Genomic DNA, 22,062 nt, shown 5'->3' on the forward strand with positions numbered 1-22,062 from the left:
TGGGCACGTTCGGCTTCGCTCTTGTTAAGGTTGGCAAGTAAAACTTCCTTTGCGGCAGCCTCTTCGACGCCCTTAAGCTTCCGCTCGGTGTGGTCAAGCACCCCCCTCTGGTCCAGGATTTCCTGGAGTTTCTTGGCATCTTCCATTGCCAAGGCATCATGAGCGCGTTGGAGAGCCTCTAATTTGGCATTGAGCTCCTCATTCTCCACACGCAAAGGCTCAGCAACGGCTTCAGCTTTGGCAGCCCTCTCGGTTGCGTTTCGCGCAGTCTCCCTGGCCAGCCGAAGCTGTTCATTCACAGCTTGGGCAGCCTTGGAGCGGGCCTCGAGTCGCGCCTGAACTTCAACCTCGAGGGCCTTGAAGGCCTTCTCCTTGTCGGCGGCAGCTGCCGCCAGCTGTTGGTTCTCCTCCCGAAGAGCACGCGCCTCAGATACGTCCTTGGCGCGAGCTGCTTTCAACTTGTCGTTTTCACGACAAAGCAGCTCGACGCGCGGCTGCATCCGGGCTTGGAGAACCCGAAGCTCATTGGTTAGCCTACCCTCCTGGTAGCTAGCCATGGCCTCCCCCAACGCACCATGAGGAGCAGCGTGGCGAGCCCAGTCCACGCACTCCACAGGGGTACGAAGGGTTGTTCCTCGGCGTATGTTCCATCGCGGAACATACACTTCATTGGAATCCGACACTGCAAAAGAAACAAAGGCAGTAAGGAAAAGATGATAAAAAACAAAGGAAAAAGAAAGGAACCCCACGCACCTGTAGGGTCAATGACAGGCCGATAGCCGCCAAACCCATCACCTGAACCTAAAGGAAATCCATCCAACAGGTCAGGCAGACGGGAAGGTGGCAAAGATCGGCGGGAAGCCCTGCGCGTACCTGATGGTCCGGCCATCGGTGCCGGTGGCGCGGGCATGGTGGCAGCCGCCGTGGTCGCCGTTGTGGTCGCCGCCGTGGTCGCCGCCTCGTAGTCAGCAGCAGCAGTAACCGCCGGCTCTGTGAAGGATGCTGTAAAAATCGCACTCACGGCCGGCGGTGACGTCATCTCAGCTGGAACAGTCTGCTCAGGAGCAACTGAACCAGCGGAAGCAGGCGCGGTCACCTGGGTCGGCGCCTCAGGTAGGCTGACCAAGCCTACCGTCATTGGCGGAAGGGTACTCCTCTGCGCTTCACCCCGGAATGCGTCAACATCCACGCCTGCACAAAGAAGAAAGTGTTAGATAAATTTATAGTGATAAATCTACAAAGAAAGAAACTATGATTGTACTTACGGGTTTTCTTGACCCTGAACGTACGGACGGGCGGGGAGGAACCCGATGGAGCCGGCCTCTTGGTACCGATCACCGTCGTCGTCGCTAGATCTCCGGAGGTAACAGTCGTAGCCTCCGGAGCAGTGGTCTCCTCACCACCGGGGTTCCCCGCCACCTCTTCATTATCTGACTCGGAGTCAGATAAAATCACCGGATCAGCTGTGGAGGCCTTCTCCTTCCCTTTCCCGCCGGCAACCCTCTTCTTCCGCACCAACGGAGGAGCATCTGAGGATTCCTCAGAAGACAGGTCGTTAATTCCAGCAGCGGGTACAGCATTGAGGGATTGAGGAAAGAATATCGCCTTACCTGGCCGCCGGTGGCTCAGGATCTCGTGGCCCAGCGGATAGACCTCCACAAACCGATCCGCCGTTTGCTCCAGGATGGGCAACTCGCCCTCGTCCAGAGCACGAGTACCCATCCGCGCGGGACCGTCGGTTTCCCGCGGGTACAGAAACGACTCCAAATCATTTCCCTCTGAAAGAAAAGAAACAGTTAGAAGACAAACTCGTATCAAAAAGAAAGACAAGACATACCATAGGGAATAGAGTTCAAACCATATTCCAGAAGGATGGGAACCTGAGACGCATTCTTCCACACCCGGCTCATCCCTAACATGACCATCCCGGACTCCGCAAACCGGTAAACCGGAGATTGGACCCGGGATATCTTCGAAAACCATTCCGCCTCCTGGTAATTGGGGGCGTAAAGGCTCGGTATCGCTTGGCCATTTTTAAACTTCATGGCAAGGGGGACAGCGCGGGCAGAAATGTAGAAGAATTCCTGCTTCCACGCGCGAAGACTGCGCTCGGTGTCGCAAATCTTCAGACCCTTAATACGGGTCGTCAGGGTGTACCACCCCTGGATGCACCTCCAGGTATAGAAGGTCATCAGGCGGTCCACATGGGGCTCGATGCCCAAAATCCGGCACACCCACTCAAAATGGCGAATCTTGGCGATCGCCATGGGGTGCAGCTCGGTCAAATGAACACCGTGCCTCTCAAGGACACGGTAAACAAATTTTGTCAATGGGAATCTAAGATTCCCATAGACAAAAAATGCAGCATAAACCCCGATCTTGCCTCTGGGGGCATCGTACACGGTCTGGTGGGATTCAGGAAACTCAGGCTCGAGGGGATCGAGCATGAACTTCCTGACAACATACCGGTACTGATCGCCGGGCAGAGCACACTGGCACTCGCCAGCAGTACTCCTGTCGTCGGCCACAGCTTCAGCATCACGTGAAGACATCTTGCAGAGGAAGAAGAAAACGATTTCGAGAGAATGCTCGATTAAATAAAGGAGTATTCGCCGGAAATCGCCTTAAAGATGAAGAGAAGAGTGAAAAGTGTGAATTGCAAATAACCCTCTCCCCCTTTATATAGTAATCGCAATTAATGCGGTGAATTTAATGCGGAAGAGAGAGAAATCGAAGGTGCAATGAAACTATGACACGTGGCAAAAAGCAAGCTGGCAACAGCTGTTGACAGGACGCGTGCCAGTAATTTCGCGGCCACGCGCCCGAAAAATCGTGCCCACGCGCCTAAAAAAGCGACTGGAATGACCATGTTCTGTCACGTCACCATAACTTCCTGCACGTCCTGACACAGTCAGAAGAAACCGCCGCACGACGTTTCAGATGTCTGGACCGTTCTTATCCTTACCAACCTTTCGAATTTCAAAATTCAAAATTCAAAAAGATTCAAAAGTAAGCGGGAAAATATCCCTTACCTTGGCAACCAAGTAACCATAAGACGGATGCGGGTACAGTGTTCAGGCAAAACCCTTCACATACCTAGCACCCGCAGGGAATTGAAGCCAAGAAAACCCCGGCAACAAAGTAACTATAAGGCGGGTGCGGGTACAGTGTTAGGGCAAAACCCTTCACATACCTAGCACCCGCAGAGAATTGACGCCAGGGGTACCTTGAAAGTAAAGTAACTGTAAGATGAGCGCGGGTACAGTGTTAAGGCAAAACCCTTCACATACCTAGCGCTCCGCAGGGAATTGAAACCAAGAAGGATCTTTTGGGCAATGCTTGTGGAAACGGAAATAACATCCCCGCATAGCGGGAACGTCGAGAAATACATTGTTTTGAGGCTCCAGGATGGAATTGGTGGTTTAAACATAATTGATCACTATGTTCAAAACCACTAAAACCTCAAGGAGAATCCACACAAGTGAGACTCAACGCTCCTGACTTGCGAGAAGGTTACATACCTACCCGCATCATACCCAAAGATCAAGCAAAAAAAAAAAATCGGGAATTTTTGCAAGTGACATTAGGAAATCCGCGGGAAGAATCCCCACGGAGAACCTTAAAACTAAACCTTTTCAAAACCCCTTGCTTAAAGTCCAAAAGTTCACCTCACTTTATTGAACATTCGTGAGAAGAACATTGGACTGGGGGGACTTGAAGAGGTAGGTCCCAGCAGAGCCCAGTTGGTCCCGCAAGACTCACCTTGAACAGGGACGTCGGCGCAAAGACCATCTGCTCCCGCAGGACCCACCATGCTCATAGAACCTTACGCGCAGTACGCAAGCTGTACACGCAGGGAAAGCCTCCCAATGGTGAAGTACCCCGCCTGTTCCCGCAGTTGCGGATACAAGCCATCAGGGAAGGCTACCCGCAGACAGCAGGGCTACACGCACAAGACAATAGATACTTCAGTAGTCACATGAAGGAATGAGCAAGGCATGAACAATCCCGCCTAAATGAGCCAGTCTGTATGATTCTGAAAGATCTTTTGTACTATACCTACCAAGGTATGGATAGGACAGACGATCTGACCAGAACAACCCATGAGCCAATCACAGGGTGACAGCTCACCGACAACAGTGCGAGGAGGAGCACCCTCTAGTACTGTTTGTCACTATTAGCCACTGCCTACTCACCAACCCTTACTGTGGGACATGCGCAGCCTACAGTTGGTGGAATAGTGTTACTATTGGCCGTAACCTTTTCACCAACCAGCATGGCCTGCGTACAATCCACAGTAGGTGGGACGTGCATAATCTACAGTTGGTGGAATAGTGCAGCCGACTTTGTCACTGTTGGCCGTAACCTACCCACCAACCAGTATGGCCTGTGCATAGTCCACTGTTGGTAGAACAGGAATACTATTCAGCCGGCTGTACCTGCTTGGAAACCTACCTTTGGCTATAAATACTCCAACATCTCGGAATGGTAAGATCATCTGCTATCCAGTTATCTAGCAATCTCTTAATATACACTTATATTCAGAGCAACCTAGTCTGATTCTCACGCCGGAGGGTGGTCACAAGGAGGAACCCCCCCCTTCTCAGTGACGAGCTTACGGTGTTTGTTTTGCAGGTCTCCTGAAGAACAGCCTTCTCAGTTAGACCTCATCCGTGGGAAACATTACTTAACCCCCAGATTATCTATAATCTGTACCTGGTGTTTCTTCAGTGTTCAAAAGGAGTGATAAGTTTTGAAACAAATAAGAGGTGAATGTATTTTAAATGAACAAAGTAAAAGTGATTTCATTTTTATTTGTACTTACGGTGTTTTAAGTAACATAATATTCCTAAAGGTTTAATAAGAGTAAAAATGTTATTATTTTTTCTTAATATCATATACTTAATAAACAATCGGGATGGTATATCTTTGATTCAACTTTTATCAAATTTCTTTCCTACTCTTGCACACACTCTCCCATCTAGGGAGGACGAACAAACTTAAATATGATGGAACATTCAAAAGCACACAAATTCAGCACATTCAAAACGGTAACGGAACATGTTTTCGAGCATGGGATCATGCATGATATGTATTAGTTTTATAAAGATACTGCGGGTATGAGACGCGTATGATAATATGTGATACTTGACAGAAATCAAAATCACAAACCCAAAAATTAGAGAAGGGTCTCGAACTTTTATTTTGCTTTGATCTCTCATAATTGTTGAGTTGACGCTGCAAATTTGCTAAGACGTGCCAAAAATATGTTTAAAGCATTTCACTAGTGAACAAACTCCTAAAAGATACCAAGTAAATTCCAACACTAACATTTAAGAATGATTGTTCGAAATTTTTGTTTGATTTAGAAGTCATAACTAGAATCCTAATGCTATTTTAAAATAAAAATAAGAGGGGGATTTTTGGGGTTTGAAATATGGAATTCACATCATATTTATATTACATTCTTTTATTCTTATTCCAATCATTTAATCACCAAACAGATGAAACAAAAATGTTGCATGCCATACCTAGAACCTAGAACCTAGAACCTAGAACACTAGTTTGATAAATAAATAATGCACTAAATAAGATAACATAAAGTATATTATAAATATAGCCATATAATAAAAGAAATTAGGAGGTTTGATTCTATTTTCTTTTCGCTTGTTTTAGAGATAAATTACAACCCATATGACGAAAGATAAAGATACATACAACAATCATTAGAAATCTTCAATGTTAAGTTTCTACTACTAATTTCTTCAACAATCACTATCTTTCTCTTCTATGATACCAAATTCCATTTCATTGATAAAATCAACTTAGTTTTACTTGTCATCCTATACAATTTCATCTAACAAATCAGTATAACTTTCTGACATAACAAACTATAATACATTTATTAAAATCTAATTAACGAACCTAATCAAGATCTTTAAAAATTATATATTGCGTCATCGTATATGTGATCATATTTTTCGGTTCAGCTCAATTCAGTCAGGCTTCTTCACAAACAGTCTATAGTACATTTTAGTTAGGGGTAAAACATAAACCAGGTAAGACCCGCGAAATTCGAACTGATCAAATCCGATTATATTACAATATGGTTGGTTCTCGGGTCATGAGAATACTATTAAACGGGTTCGTGTCAGATCTCACGGGTCTAGCCCGTTTGCTCTGATTTGGGTGAGCACAAACCAAGTAAGACCCCTATCAATCCAACCCAGTTATTTACAATATGGTCGATTCCCGGTTCTTGAGAATACTATTAAACGAGTCTGGGTCCAGTTATACAACTATTTAAATTTGTTGAAGCTAAAGGGTTTTTATATAATTAACAACACTAAACACAAAGGACTACTTGTGCAAGAGATAATATTAAAGGTCAAACGAAACGACTCGTCGATGTGTGTGTCCTACTCTGTATGGGCGATGATTGCGTGTGTCGTCGCCTCATATTATTCCTAACACACGTGTCATCATCTCACTCACCTTCATTTTAATTTTAAATCACACAAAATCATCATTTCATTTTCCATTAACACACACTCACACCTTTTCTTCATCCACCTGCGTGTGCGTGTTGTTACAATTCTTATTCAAACATATGGATTCAGATGAGCATGTTGACTCGTCGGGCATTTTGTCCACAAGCTCAACCGTCTCGTCGATTTTTAGCACCAGCAACGTCGAGTTATCGAGTAACTATAGTAGTAGTAGTTACTCGATAACCAGCAGCTCCTCCGGCGATAATTTGGTGCCGTTGAAGTTATCTCCGGAGGAGCTCGGCGACGGCGCTGGGCTGGCGACGCGGCGGTTGAAGAAGAGATGTGTTGGAAAAAATAAAGGAGTAGTGTGGGGGTTTAAATCGGTGATTGGAAGACGGAAGGAGATGGAGGATGCGGTGGCGGTGGTGCCGGGGTTCATGACTCGCTCGTGCGAACACGTGGGCGGGTGTACCGGTTCAAGTGGTTCCGGTGAGATCTCTCCGGTTCATTTTTTTGGTGTTTATGATGGGCATGGTGGATCACAAGTAAGCTTTTATTTTCATAATACAAATTGCATGAATAGTTTACATGCATACTTGATCTTGAATATACAAGCTATTGTTATTTGTTCGTTAAGGTTTTATCAGACAAGCAAACGGTTACGAACGAATCGAATGGGGTTTATTGGTCGTGTTTTTCGTTAAAAAATTGAATTTGTTCATAAACGGTTTACGAATATGGGCACAAATGTTTATTTGATTTAGCTAATCGAGAATGATTAAAGTGTCAACAGTTCGATTCAGCTATCAAATTTGTGTGTGGGTGTTTTTTTTAACATTCATATTAATATGTTAATTATATGTATAATTATCACATAATAGTCATATACTTTGGTTTTTGGTATAGTTAATAATTTATTTTTCTTAAATTTATATGACAAAATTAGAAAAGCTAATAAAAAATATAAGAAATCTTTAATGAGTTAACATAAATAAACAAACCAAATGTCGTAAACAAACACGTTGTCAAACATTCAAACATTCAGAAACACAGTTAAACAAATGTGGTCTCATTCTCATGTTCAGTCATTTAGTTAATCAGTTAATCGAACAAAATTCTCCTTTCATTTTCGTTCATTTATTAAACAAACTAATGTAAAAAAAGTTTCTGTCGAATAATTCACCGAATGTTCGGTTTGTGAGCTCTAAAAATACATTTTAGTTTCAGTTTCAAATTAAAAATAGATAATGTAACGGAATCATGTACTTAAATTCCGGCATCAATTCACAACTGGGATTATTTTGATTTTCAATGAACAGAAATTATGAAAATCTATGATATTAATTATTTTTATAATATTATATATTCACATTAAATTGAGACAAAAACATATTGATGACGTAACAATATTATAATAGTTATTATCATACCAAAACATAGTATTCCCAATAGATGAATAATGAATTATACATCAAAGTAGTTAGGTTTGTTTTAGTATTTATGTATTTATTTATATGTATTTTAATATTTAATAATAAATAAAGTATGTTGATTATGACTTGGTGAGACACGTAGCATGTTGAAGTGGTCAATATCAATATCATTTATCATTCTTTTTTTGTTTCTACACGTGTTTGGTGTTTCCCTTCCAAGTAACTTTAATAAAAAGATAGCTTAATCTTCTAGATAAAATAGAAAAATAGGTATGTATTTATTTATTGTTTAGAAGGTTGGGTTGTTTACTTGTATAAATATAACAATAGTATTTGGCATTTAGAAAAAAAAAATATAATATTTACTTACATAATAAATTTAATATACAAGGGTTGTAATATTGGCGTTTGATTTAAAGTTTTTAAATACCTTGGTGGCATTTGTATTAGGGGTGAACAATAAACGAATCGTTAGCCGAATTCGAACCGAAATCGACAAAACCGAACCAAGATAACCGAAAATCGAATTAACCGAACAACACCGAACTCTTTATTTTTTCATATTTTCAAGCCTTTTTTCCTCTATTTAATGTATTATATGTATTAATAGTTTAATACTATCATCTTCATGTATATATCTTCATTCATGTAATGATATCTCAATTTCATATATATATATATATATATATATATATATATATGGTTGGTATCATTTAAAAACTCCAAAAAAGTTAAGAACTGTTAGGAACTCTAAACAATCAAACATTTTTTAAATTTTTTTTATATACTAACATTATTTATATTTATATACTAGCATTAACTTAATTTCATGTATTTAAGCATTAATTTCATGTATTTTTAAGTAAAATTTTAGCCGAAGTTTAATGTTGGTTATTAACCGAAATTAACCGAACCGAACCGATAACCGACCGGTTAAGTTAATGCTAATAACCGAATCGAACCGTGCACACCCCTCATTTGTGTATGTCATCAACAACATATAAATATATAACCACAAAGTTACGAGAAAATTATTGTCAACAAGTCAGTTATTTATCTGTTTATTTTTTATCTTCTTTACTTGTAAGGTTAGAAATGTAAAGAAAACAGGAAGTTATATATACGTAGCTTATAAAGTTACATGCATGTATCTTGTAGAATGTATGTATGTAGCATACAAGCTACATATATGTTACATATATCATACGTTTTAAGGTTTACAATTTATTGAATAATAAAAATTTTATATGAATAAGGGGATTTTGTATTTAATGCCCATAATTATTTTGACAAATTTTTAAACAGTGGGCAGAAGTTCCACATATGTTTGAAAACAACTGCCAACTTAATTATTCATTTTAATATCAAAACAAATGATATAAATAATATTTGACCAAAACCAACTTCTAATATGTATGCAATCTTTGTTTGATTAAAATTATAGGAAGTTTTCCCATCCGGGTCATGCAGTATTTTGGCCGGTTACGGGCCCCACGGGTCACCAACCACATCAATCTGACTGTAAATGTTATCAGCAGTGTGTATTGTGTGTTGTGATATCACAATCAAAACTTAGAATAAAGGGTTGTTTCACTTTCATGACAGCACTATATTGCTATTTAGTTATGGTTGGAAAGTTTCTATTTTTTTATGATTTTTTTTATACTTTTTTTTATGAATAAAAATTTAAAATTACAACAATCACTTTCAACATGTTATTTTGTGAGTATGTTGGTGTATACTTTTTTCTAAATGTTGTTTGCAACTGTTAATTGCATTTAGTTAGGGTTTTAGCCCATTTGGTTAGATAGAGCCCATGGGCCTTTTATGGGCTGTTAGCTAGGGTTTAGTTGTGTATATATAGGTGTAGTGGCTTATGTATTAGATACACCTTCAAGTAATAAACATTACTTTCACTACAACCATCTTCTTTACATGGTATCAGAGCTACGGCTCTCGATCCAAACCCTAGCCGCGATCTGACCTGAACCTGAGTCTGACCAGCCGTCACCAGCAGCCTTCAGATTTGAAACAAGCTCCTGCCTTGTTGTTCTGTCCGAGCACTGTTCACGCGAGAACTGTTCACCGGTACTGTTCATCTCCGGAAACACTGTTCAGCCGGAAAACACTGTTCACTGCCGGGGAACTACTGTTCACTGACGAGCCCTGTTCACGCGAAATCACTGTTCCCCGGTACTGTTCATCGCCGGAAACACTGTTCACGCCGGAAAAACACTGTTCACTGCCGGAAAGTTACTGTTTGCTGCCGGAATTACTGTTCGCTGCCGGATAGTTACTGTTCGCTGCCGGGATCAACTGTTCACGACGAGTAACTGTTTACGCCGGAATCTGTTCCTGCCCTCCACCCGCACTTGTTACTGTTCACAGTCAATTTTCAGTTTCGTGTATCACTATGGGCGAAAATACATACATGTATACATTTACTAAAGAGGAGCATGATCTTATTCAACGGTTTCTTACCTCCCAGTTGCCTCATCCTCAAACCAGCTCGGCACATTCAGGTAAACCTTCTAGCCTTGACTTATCATGGGTGATTGACTCTGGAGCCACACATCACATGACTGGGAATCGGGGTATTTTTTCTAGTCTTCAAAATGTTTCCCATGCACCAGTACGTCTTGCCGATGGATCTTCATGTCCCGTTCTCGGCATAGGATCCATCAGTAACTCGGAAAACCTAAAACTGTCTTCTATCCTATTTGTTCCTAAATTTCCTACCAGTCTTTGTTCAGTGAGTCAGATTACCAAACAAAACAACTGTTCTGTGACCTTTTACCCAACTCACTGCGTTTTTCATGAACTAGGAACAAATCGGGTAATTGGTACTGGTTTTGAATCAGGAGGTCTCTATCGTATATCCCCGTTTTCGCATCCTGTAGCAAACTTATGTGATTCCGCTGTCAGGGAGGCTCACTGTCGGTTAGGTCATCCCTCTACAGCAGTTCTGAGGCAAATGCGACCAGATTTACCACTTTCGTCTTTTAATTTTCATTGTGAGTCGTGTCAACTTGGTAAACATACCAGGCGTCCCTATCCCCCTAGGGTGCCCAATCGAGTCAGTTCTTGTTTTGAACTGTTGCATTCTGATGTATGGGGTCCTTGCCCTATCAAATCTACGTTGGGTTTTGAATATTTTATTACCTTTATTGATGACTATTCTCGCACTACTTGGGTTTATTTATTGAAATCTCGTAGTGAGGTATTTTCCATATTTCGAGAATTTAATGCTTATGTTCAAAACCAATTTAACACCACCATTAAAACTTTACGATCTGATAATGCTAAAGAATATTTTTCCACCGACTTTTCTTCATACTTAAAAACCAACGGCATTATTCATGAATCATCGTGTGCTTATACATTTCAACAAAATGGTGTGTCCGAACGCAAAAATCGTCACATATTGGATGTTGCTCGCACAATCATGATCCAATCACGTGTTCCTCATCGTTTTTGGGGAGATGCCGTTCTCACTGCCACATATCTGATTAACCGCATGCCCTCAACCGTTCTTCATGGTAAAACACCGTTTTTTATACTATTTCCCAACGATGATCCATTTCCTCTCGCACCTAAAGTATTTGGTTGTGTCGCCTATGTTCATGACCATAGTCCAAAAACCATCAAACTTGATCCTCGAGCCATTCGTTGTGTCTTTCTTGGTTACTCACGGGTTCAAAAAGGGTATCGATGCTATAGCCCATCACTTCACCGATACTTTACCAGTGCCGATGTCACTTTTCACGAGTCTCCTTACTTTCCCGAGTGTTCCACTCCTGTTTCTGACCCGTTTCCCGACCTCGATATACCCACATCTCCCTTCATCCCCACCATTCCTGTGTCAATTCCTTTTACCGATCCAATCTCTACTGATTCTGACCCACCGACAGAATCTCCGCCACTGCTTTTCACATATGTTAGGCGGGGTAGGGGTCAAACATCAGCGACTCTTGATTCACAACCTGGCCACGACCCCGAAATACCCTCCGATACTCCGCCTACATCTGAGCAATCCACACCTCTCACTACTACATCGTTACCCGATCCACCAACCTCTGACACACCTGTTTATGATCCTCCTGGTGCCCCACTTCCCGATATACCTATTTCCTTTCGCAAGGAACCCCGGACATGTACTCGTTACCCAATTCAGGACTATGTTGCCTACACCCACCTATCTCCTGAATCTCATGCGTACACCACTACCCTTGATTCCTACCCGATTCCCAAAAATGTGACGAGCGCTCTCGCTCACCCAGGATGGAGACAGGCTATGGAAGATAAAATCGGGGCTCTAAAGTCCAATCGTACATGGGATCTTGAAACACTTCCTAAAGGGAAGCGTATTGTTGGTTGTCGTTGGGTGTTTACGGTTAAACTACACCCGGATGGCTCCCTACACCGCTTAAAGGCTCGGTTGGTTGCAAAAGGGTATTCTCAGGCATATGGCATTGATTACGATGAAACTTTCTCTCCGGTTGCTAAAATGCCATCTGTCCGTATTTGCATCGCTCTTGCTGCCATTAATCATTGGCCGCTCCACCAGCTTGATGTCAAGAACGCCTTTCTTAATGGTGTTCTTGAGGAGGAGGTATATATGGAGCAGCCCCCAGGGTTCGTCGTTGAGGAGGAGGCCTCGAAAGTTTGTAGACTACGTCGTTCTCTATATGGTCTTAAACAGTCTCCCAGAGCATGGTTTGGTCGATTCTCTAGTGTTATGGGACAGTTTGGGATGACGCGGAGTGCCTACGATCACTCTGTCTTCTTTAGACACCAGAAAGGGAAGAGGATTATCGTAGTTGTTTATGTGGATGACATTATAATCACAGGTGATGACGAGGTCGGGATTTCCGAACTCAAGCAGTTTCTTCAGTCTCAGTTTCAGGTAAGCGACTTAGGTCGACTGAGGTATTTCCTTGGCATAGAAGTATTCCGCTCTCCACAAGGAATACTTCTCTTCTAACGAAAGTATGTTCTTGATATGTTAACTGAATGTGGCTTACTGGGTTGTAAACCTGTTGATACACCAATGCTTCCTACAAAGAAACTCCTCCCAAAGGAAGGAGATCCAATGAAAGATCCTGAGCGATACAGACGGCTGGTTGGTAAACTTAATTATTTAACCGTCACACGACCGGATATCTCCTTTACTGTCAGTGTTCTGAGCCAATTTATGGCTACACCATACACCGGTCACTGGGATGCTGCCCTTCGTGTCTTAAGATATCTTAAGACCTCACCTGGCTTGGGCATATTATACTCTGATCAGGGTCATTGTCGTGTAGGTGCCTTCACGGAAGAAGGAGATGGTCGAATATCAGGGTTCTCAGATGCAGATTGGGCAGGTTGTCCAATTTCTCGACGATCTACCACCAGATATTGTGTGTTTGTTGGGGGAAACCTTGTATCATGGAAGAGTAAGAAGCAACACACGGTCTCCCGGTCGAGTGCCGAATCAGAATATAGAGCCATGGCAGATGTAACATCAGAGATGACATGGGTTCGTCGTCTTCTCAGAGAGCTCGGGGTTGTTTCTAATGACTTGATGAGGCTATACTGTGATAATCAGTCAGCTATTCACATAGCCAAGAATCAAGTATTTCATGAGAGGACAAAACATATTGAGGTCGACTGCCACCTTATCAGAGATCGGGTAGTAGGCACACAAATTGATCCTCCTTCCATTCAACCAGTTCATGTGAAGACAAATTTTCAGCTAGCAGACATTCTAACTAAACCGCTCCGGAAAGCTCAGATAGATTTTATTTGTAACAAGTTGGGCATGATTAACATCTATGCTCCAACTTGAGGAGGAGTGTTAATTGTATTTAGTTAGGGTTTTAGCCCATTTGGTTAGATAGAGCCCATGGGCCTTTTATGGGCTGTTAGCTAGGGTTTAGTTGTGTATATATAGGTGTAGTGGCTTATGTATTAGATACACCTTCAAGTAATAAACATTACTTTCACTACAACCATCTTCTTTACAGCAACATAAATAAAGCGCCTGCTAAGATGTCTTGAAATGGGTCGTTTTTAGAGGTGGTTTGGGTAACGAGTGATATGCACAGGTTTGGTTGAAATGGGTTGTTTTTAGTACGGGTCAAAAAAAGACAGGTCTTTTTGGTTGACATAGTTATGTTATGTTATTTTTTATTATTTTTTTTGTAAAATTTTATTTTGAAAAAGAGTTATAAAATAGATAATGCCGTAAATTTTGAATATATAAGAGTATTATTTTTATTATAAAAAATACTAATATAAGTTTTTGAATCAAAACACGTAACCCGTTTAAGGTCATGAAGAATAGATTATAGACTTCAGACGACTTTTATTTATTTAACCCGTTGACCCATCGACCTGTTTGTGGTCAAACTTAAAACCTCAAATAATTTGTCGCGTAACAATTAGTTTCATGTTATTTAAGATATAATTATGAGTCGTTTACGACTTTTCTGATTATTTTTTCGACTAATGAGTCACATTTACATAATAATGAAGACGAAAACCGCCTAATGCCTAATGAACATGATGTTATTGAATATTTGAATCTAAAAAAGTAATATTTCTTACTTCTTATAACAATTATGCATTTAGATTCTTTTTTTTTCTTTGCATAATATACGAAACGTACTTTTACTGTTACCTATATTTAGTCGTCGTACCTTCTCTTTTGTACATTCGAGTTATTAAAACACGTATGTTTGTCCCCGTAGATTCGCTATGTAAACTTTTTGTACCATTTTAGTCATTACACGGACATACTGGAAAGTTTTTGTCATGTTTTGGTCGTTATCTTTAATACAAAGACTAAAACGTGACAAAAACTAATACAACATTCTACACATGTGACATGTACAACAAGACAATTTACTAACTTTTTTATTTTTGAAAATACTAAGGTTGCAAAATTCTGCTCGGAGCGAATGCATGAAGTAATAGCAGAAGAGTGGGACCAAGATGCAAATGATGATTGTAAATGGCAGCAAAGGTGGGAAGCAGTTATGTCAAGTAGTTTTGAGAGGGCTGATAATGAAGTAACTACCGAGGCGGTTGCACCCGATATAGTGGGGTCGACAGCGGTTACTGTGGTATTGTCTGGCTGCCAAATCATAGTATCCAACTGTGGTGATTCACGTGCGGTGCTTTGTCGTGGCACTGAGACGATTCCTTTGACCATTGACCAAAAGGTCAGATTCTCTACATTTTTCTTGTTCGGGTAAAAATGGGTAAATGTTATATATTACATTATTATGGGTTAAAACGATTGGGTTTGGTTGATCGACGCACGTTTTCATTCGTTTTTGTTTTATAAGGTTAATATATGTGGCGGCCCACCCGTCGTATATGGAAACTAATTTATCGACCATTCAACCAGATTTGGCCGAAAGATGTCTAATGACAAAATTGCCCTTAATAAGTTTGAAAATACAAAAATACCGATTTGTTGATTCATCAAAAAGATAACGCTCAACTGTAACCAACTTCGGCCAAAACATGTGTAATGACGAAAATGTCCTTAATATTTCTGAGAAGATAAAAACAACACTCAAGTGGAAAGCAAGGGTGTTTTTGTCATTTACAATGTTATTAAATGTTAATGAGATCAGATGCATACTTGGTGGTGGCATCCGCATTTTATCTCATTTTCAGATTAGTTAATATGTTAAATATGATTATGAAGATTATAAAAATTGTAAATTTTCGTTAATAACGAGTTTTTATTAATAAGATGTTTTGGGACAAAGTTTCAACCCACTTGACCCGTTAAACTTATCACCAATACACACTTGTTTTTGGTATAAAAACTGGTTCTTAGTATCAATCTTTGTAGTTAAGATCTTGTTTAGTATTACTTTTATAGCCCGACCGAGAAGATGAACTTTTGAGAATTGAAGCACAAGATGGGAAAGTCATAAATTGGAACGGAGCAAGAGTATTTGGAGTTCTTGCAATGTCGAGAGCGATAGGTATCTCATAAATCACTCGTATTTATTACATTGTTATTACTATAACAATCAGAGATCCAGAACTCTAGGGGTGTGCAAGGGTCGGTTTTGGGCTCAATTAGAGTTTTGAGAATATTCTGTTTTTTCCAGCATGATAAAAGCCTTCAAACCGAACCAAAAACCAAAAATCAGTTTTTTGGGTTTTTAAAAACTTTTCATTTTCGGTTTTCACAATTGTTTTGGTTTTTTTTTCTTTTTTTTTTACATTTTTTACAATCTTGGCTAAGTTTGTGTTATATATAATAAAAAACTGGGTATATTGGAAAAAAAAAATTATTTGGGCGTAAAAAAAATAAAAATAAAAATAAAATCTTGGCTTGAAAATTTTGTATATTGACTCAAATAATGAATTTAAGTACAAAACCTTGGGCCTAATTTCGTTTACTAATTAATGATTAATTGATTATTACACATTTGAGCCTAATATTTTGGGGCTACATAATTTTTATTTCCTAATAAATTACTTAACATTTAATAATAAAAATCATAATCTATAAATTCTATATCAAAAGTCATTATTTTTCCTAATTTTTACTTGTTCAGTTCGGTTATTTATGTTGGTTTGTTGTTTACGGGGTTGGTTTGTTTTTTCTTCGGTTTTCAGTGTACGCTAAACTGAAACTCTGTTTCTGTAAAAAAAAACATAAAATCAAACCGTCGGTTAATTCAGTCATGGGTGTATTATTTGGGTTTCATGCACTACCGAGTTCGAGAGTGTATGGTATGAATCGAACACTTGATCACATGATAATCGGGTTTTTGTCTTTAGGTGACCGTCACTTACGACCATGGGTAATACCCGTCCCCGAAATAAGCTTCACCACAAGAACCGAAGACGACGAGTGTTTGATCATAGCAAGTGATGGACTCTGGGATGTCATGTCAAACAACGAGGTCGGTGAGGTGGCTCGACGTATTTTCCGCCGCAGGCGGCGGTACGCGGCTGCAGGCGAGTCAACGGCAGCACAAACCTTAGCCGACAGCTTAACTGAGATAGCCGTGGGGAGAAACAGTTCTGACAACATATCGGTAATCGTCGTTGATCTTAAGTCAAAGAAAAGTAAACAGAACACGTGATCGAAAACGCGGTAAAGAGTTTAAAAAACTGACTGGTTTTTGAGATGGTAAATAAGATTCATGTGATTAATGATGTTATTTGGTTTGATTCATTATTATCTATTGAGTGGTAGGATTAATTAATATTGAGAATGTGATTAATGATGTTATTATTGGTGAAAATCAAACATTTGACTAATGTTAACATGTGATTGATGGATGTTAACATGTGATTGATGGATGTTTGTGAAAACTGAATCTTTAGCTGATGTTAACATGTGACTAATGGATTCTGTTGGTGCCATGGTTTATAGAACTGGACCGGCTGCTCGGACTGAGAACCGGGCATTGAACTGGTCTGGTTAAACATTTTGAACCGTTTCTTATTTGAGTCAGCTGATTATTGGTTGGACTGGTAAATCAGTTAAACAAAACCAAACCAGGTGATTGAACCGTAATTTCGTTTTATTTTTCGGAAGCTGATTCTGCATTTATTTTTAATGTTTTATTAAAAAAATTACGTATTTTGTTTTATATTACGTTTGTACAGTTTTGCTACCGTGCGAGTTGTGATAATAGAAGTATCGATCATAATTAAACACTTATGCCTTTAAAATGTTTAATTAGATCGAAATAATGATTATGGGTTCATAGACATATAAAAAAACATTGTTTGTTCCTTTAGCAAAAATTACAACCTGATTGGGGTATTATATAGTGAACAACTTTATTAGAAAAATTAATAAGTTGATTTATTAACCATCGAAAATATACTGGAATAGGCGGGAGCTTAAGATCAAAAATAGCTGGAGCTTAAGATCAAAAATCACGCAAACAATCTATTCATTCAAACGAATCACATAATTATGTTGAATTACAAAACAAAAAACAAACCAAACATGTTGAAATTAGAACTAATTTAGCTGGACATGATAGCCTTTTTAATCAAACCATATACAAAACAAAACCTAAAAGTGAAAGCTTACTAAAATAAAAAGAAGAATATTTTTTGTTGGAATTCCGGTTGCTCATTTTCTCAATCTTTTCATGCAAACATCCATTTAAGTCTATTTAATTTCACTCGTGTCACAACTCACATTCTCACAAGGCCCATAAATCAGCCCAAAATCTTCTAATTTTATTTTCTTTTCAGTTTGTGTTGATACAGCCCAAAAGATTATCTAAGCCCAATTAACCCAAATAACGATTGCAGTTAGAGCCTTAGGTGTTCTTGAGTATCACTTTTAAAGATAAAGGAAAGGAAATAGATGGAAAGAACAAAAGAGGTGTGTTTCAGAGGATTTTTGTTGGAAGGAAATAACAAAAATGGTGTTTCAAAGATTCATTAAAGGAAAGAAACAAAGGAAAAGAAAGTGTGATGTTTAAAGAGTAAAATGGAAGAAAAATGTTTATTTTCAAATTGGAAGGAAAGTGAAAGGGAAAGGAAAAGAAAAGAATAGAATGGAAAATAAAAACTTTCCTTTCCTTTCCATTCTTTCGTTAAATGAACTTGGGAACACAGAGAGGTAGAGGTAGGGATGAGCAAAATCGGTACCGGTACCAAAGTTATAAGTTTCGGGATCGGTACGGTACCGGTATTTTCCGATTTTTTAACCTTTCGGTACCGGTATAATCCGGTACCGTCTCGGTACCGGTACTGTACCAGTACCGAATCGAATATTTGTACCGGTACCGGTACCGGTACCAAGAATTAGCGAAATTCGGGATCGGGATTTTCGGTACCGGTACTAGTACGGTACCGTGCTCATCCCTAGGTAGAGGTGCACAAATTAGGTTTTTCAAATACTCGGTTCCAGGTTCAGGTATGAACATGTATTGGTAATGCCCGGGTTCGGGTTCGGGTCCGGGTATTTTCTCTAAAAATCATACCCTATGCATCGGGTTTGGGTCGGGTATAGAACTGGGTATACAAAAATATGGTATTTAAATACCCTATTTTCCGGGTATGAATTGGATTTTTTAAATGTTGCACTTTTTAGGGGTATTTTGGGTATTTTTCGGATATAGATCGGGTATTTGAAATACCGTTTCAGGTATTGGAAAAACCCGGTTCCTGGTATGGATCCGGTTCGGGTTTTGGGTATCACTGGGTACAAATCGGGTCCAGTTCGGGTTCGGGTTTTAGTATCAAAATGCATACCCTATCCGTACCATACGGGTAGGGTCGGGTACGAGTTCCGGTATCAAAAACCTGGGTATAAAACAACAGGTTCCGGGTTTTTATTTTAGGTTCGGTTCCGGGTTCGGGTTTTTGTGCACCTCTACTTAGAGGTGTACAAAACCGGTTTAGAAGAAACATTGGTTCGGGTTATAAGCCTAATCGGTTTAGTTAACAAATAGTTATAACTGGCTTGGTCCAAACCGGTTCGAGTTATAAAGTGGTTTAAGAGGAGAGTTGTTCAAACCGTTCAAACTGATTCGGTTTGGTTCGCTTTATAAACCGGTTTGAGGAAAAAAAAACATTTTTTTTTCTCAGACCGGGCGGTTTTAAAACCGGTTTTGACAATTCAAAGTCCAAACCGCTAAACGAACCGCTAGGTTAGGTCAGTTTGGAAATCGGTTTAGCCCAACCGGTTTTGGGATGGCACAAGGTCAGTTTCTAAACCGGTTTGGAGCCGTTTGTTTTTTTTCATTTCAAGTTGCAACTTTGCAAATGGATTAATCTAATGTGGTGGTGATTTTTAATTAACAATTTTTTTTTCTTTTATTTGAATGCTTCATATCACCAAACTCAACTTTCCTCGTTTAAATTCATTTTCTCTATAACTATTCTAGTATTCATGATCCTTTCAAATCTTTAATTTTCGATACTTGCAATCAACCCGTACCTAAAAAGCAACAAAAACGAACCAAAGTAGACTCCGACAATTCATACCACCGAAACAAGTGTTTTACTAGCATAAATACATGTGTCAAAGTCTATAAATATGCCTACAAATGTAGCAAACATTTCAATATGTTGTTTACATTTTTATTTAACTAATAATTTTACCACTCCAACACTCTCATTGTTTTTTTCTTCTTAAAAAAAATAATTCTACCATAAAAACTTATTACTGCGGCCAAAAATGAAAAAAAAAAAACCCTTTGAATAATTGATTTATTTCTACTTCTTTTGAGGTTGAAACATTTGTTCAAAGGAAACAAACCATATGGCTAGGTTAATTACTTTGTTTGTTGATGGTAAAAGAAGTTAGAAGGGTCAAACTGAGTCTTAATCTGGGCCAACCTTTTGAAGTTGTCTTTGAAATATTTGGTTCCCCACGAACTCGCCTCTTCATAGCTCGTATGTCTACCACCATTAATTGCCTCGTGCCAAGTCATTTCACGACAATCTTCGGTTTTTAACCCAAGTTCTGGAATATTTTCGTTTATAATTTCCAAAAGTTTATCCGGATCACCAAGAAAGTGTCCATAATAACTCGTAAGTATCATTTTGTCAAGTTGAGACGGTGCATCGGGATGTACCTCGATCAGAAAAAGATTATCATCAAGAGTGGGGGGCACTTTTTGCCACTTGTATAGAATCTCGGTGGCACCTTGTTCTAATGTTCTACTAATATAGAATATTGTGTTTTGTTGTGGGACCGGAACGAGTTTTAGTTTCCATGAGACAATGACTCCGTAGCTCCCGCCACCACCACCCCGTATAGCCCAGAACACATCCTCTCCTATGGAGGCCCGATCCAGGATATCCCCGTCCGCATTAATAATTCTTGCATCTAACACGTTATCAGCTGCAAGCCCATACTTTCTCATCATGGTCCCATCCCCACCACCCGTGATGTACCCGCCCACACCCACACTAGGGTGCATACTCGAAGGGAACCCTAAGGTTTTGTTACTCTTTTGAACTTGATAGTAAAGATCACCAAGGATGGCTCCGGCTTCAACCCAAACGGTACTATCCGCAGGGTTTACGTTAACGTGGTGCATGTATCTTAAATCAAGAACAACAAATGAACGGGGTTCAAGCGAAGTGTAAGAGGAACCTTCGTAATCATGGCCTCCGCTTAGGTGAATATCATGCTTTCTGGCACAAATAACCGCAAATTGGATTTGTCTTTCGTCCAACGGGAGGAAAATAATTGCAGGTTTGGGAGTGTTATCGGTTTGGAATCGTCGATTCATCACCCGAGATTGAAGAAAATATGAGAACATGGTGTCATTTTGGGTGTAAAATGTCTCTGGGGAAATTGCATTTTTATTAGAAAGGCATTGATGAAAGGTTAGATCATAAATTGAAAATGAAATTGAAAATGAAAATGGAGTGAGTGATAGTGATAATAACATGAGAACCAATGTTGAAGAAGCCATTGCTACTTGTCTTGAGGTGTGTCAAATTAATATATATCTTTTTTTTTTGCAATTATATTTTATTCATATCATATAAATCTTATACGATTTTTAAGTATGATTTCATTAGTATTTAAATGCTCATATGTTATCATACATTAATGCTGGTCAATGGATTTATGATGTTAACATAATTGTGCATTTTTTCGTTTAATTTGCATACATTTATTACTATTAACTGCAAATAACATAATATATTTGTATTAAATACATATATATGAATTGTGGTTCCATTAAATGTTAAGTATTTAAACAAAAGAACCTTGTTTAAATTATAACTGAAAATGTGTTATAATAATAATAATAATAATAATAATAATAATAAAATATTTCCTTTTTGTCAACATCTCTGAATTTTGTTATGAAACATGTAGTCCTTGAGTCATTTTTATTTCCGTCAAGACAGGAGGTCATAGGAAGATAATGATTGGATTGGTCACTCGTCACTAAGGTTCAGAGACAATGAGGATGTAAGGTATATCTATCTCATAACTGTTATATTTCAATAGTTTTTACTCATTTCCTTAAATCAAAAACTATAATTTCTAAAATTATATTTAAAACAAAACAAAAATCATGACAAGATATCCGCACATCAAAACCATAATTTCTTAAATTATATTTAAAACAAAACAAAAATCATGACAAAATATCTGCATCTCCCCTCCCCCCCCCCCC

At 39.3% G+C, this 22,062-nt stretch overlaps 1 protein-coding gene and 1 pseudogene across 1 annotated transcript; one reads left to right on the forward strand and one right to left on the reverse strand.

Moving 5' to 3' along the window:
* Positions 1-6,610: 6,610 nt before the first annotated feature.
* Positions 6,611-17,036, forward strand: LOC143549072 (putative protein phosphatase 2C 6). The gene is made up of 4 exons (XM_077040074.1): positions 6,611-7,036; positions 14,845-15,132; positions 15,807-15,912; positions 16,721-17,036. The coding sequence occupies exons 1-4, from the start codon at positions 6,611-6,613 to the stop codon at positions 17,026-17,028; spliced, it is 1,128 nt and encodes a 375-aa protein (XP_076896189.1). The 3' UTR covers positions 17,029-17,036.
* Positions 17,037-20,193: 3,157 nt separating this feature from the next.
* On the reverse strand, positions 20,194-21,345 carry LOC143549081 (monolignol oxidoreductase AtBBE-like 13 pseudogene; annotated as a pseudogene).
* Positions 21,346-22,062: the final 717 nt, after the last annotated feature.

Source organism: Bidens hawaiensis, unplaced genomic scaffold (genome assembly GCF_021521415.1).
Source record: "Bidens hawaiensis isolate Kalapana, Puna unplaced genomic scaffold, B.hawaiensis_p1.1 tig00015393_1, whole genome shotgun sequence".
In the NCBI taxonomy this organism is placed as follows: domain Eukaryota; kingdom Viridiplantae; phylum Streptophyta; class Magnoliopsida; order Asterales; family Asteraceae; genus Bidens; species Bidens hawaiensis.

What these genes read in the sequence shown, in the direction of transcription:
- LOC143549072 (XM_077040074.1), top strand. Translation starts at nt 6,611, where the DNA reads ATGGATTCAGATGAGCATGTTGACTCGTCGGGCATTTTGTCCACAAGC. An exon ending in ATGGGCATGGTGGATCACAA is followed by an intron (nt 7,037 to 14,844) that starts GTAAGCTTTTAT and finishes GAAAATACTAAG; the next exon opens with GTTGCAAAATTCTGCTCGGA. An exon ending in TGCAATGTCGAGAGCGATAG is followed by an intron (nt 15,913 to 16,720) that starts GTATCTCATAAA and finishes TTTTGTCTTTAG; the next exon opens with GTGACCGTCACTTACGACCA.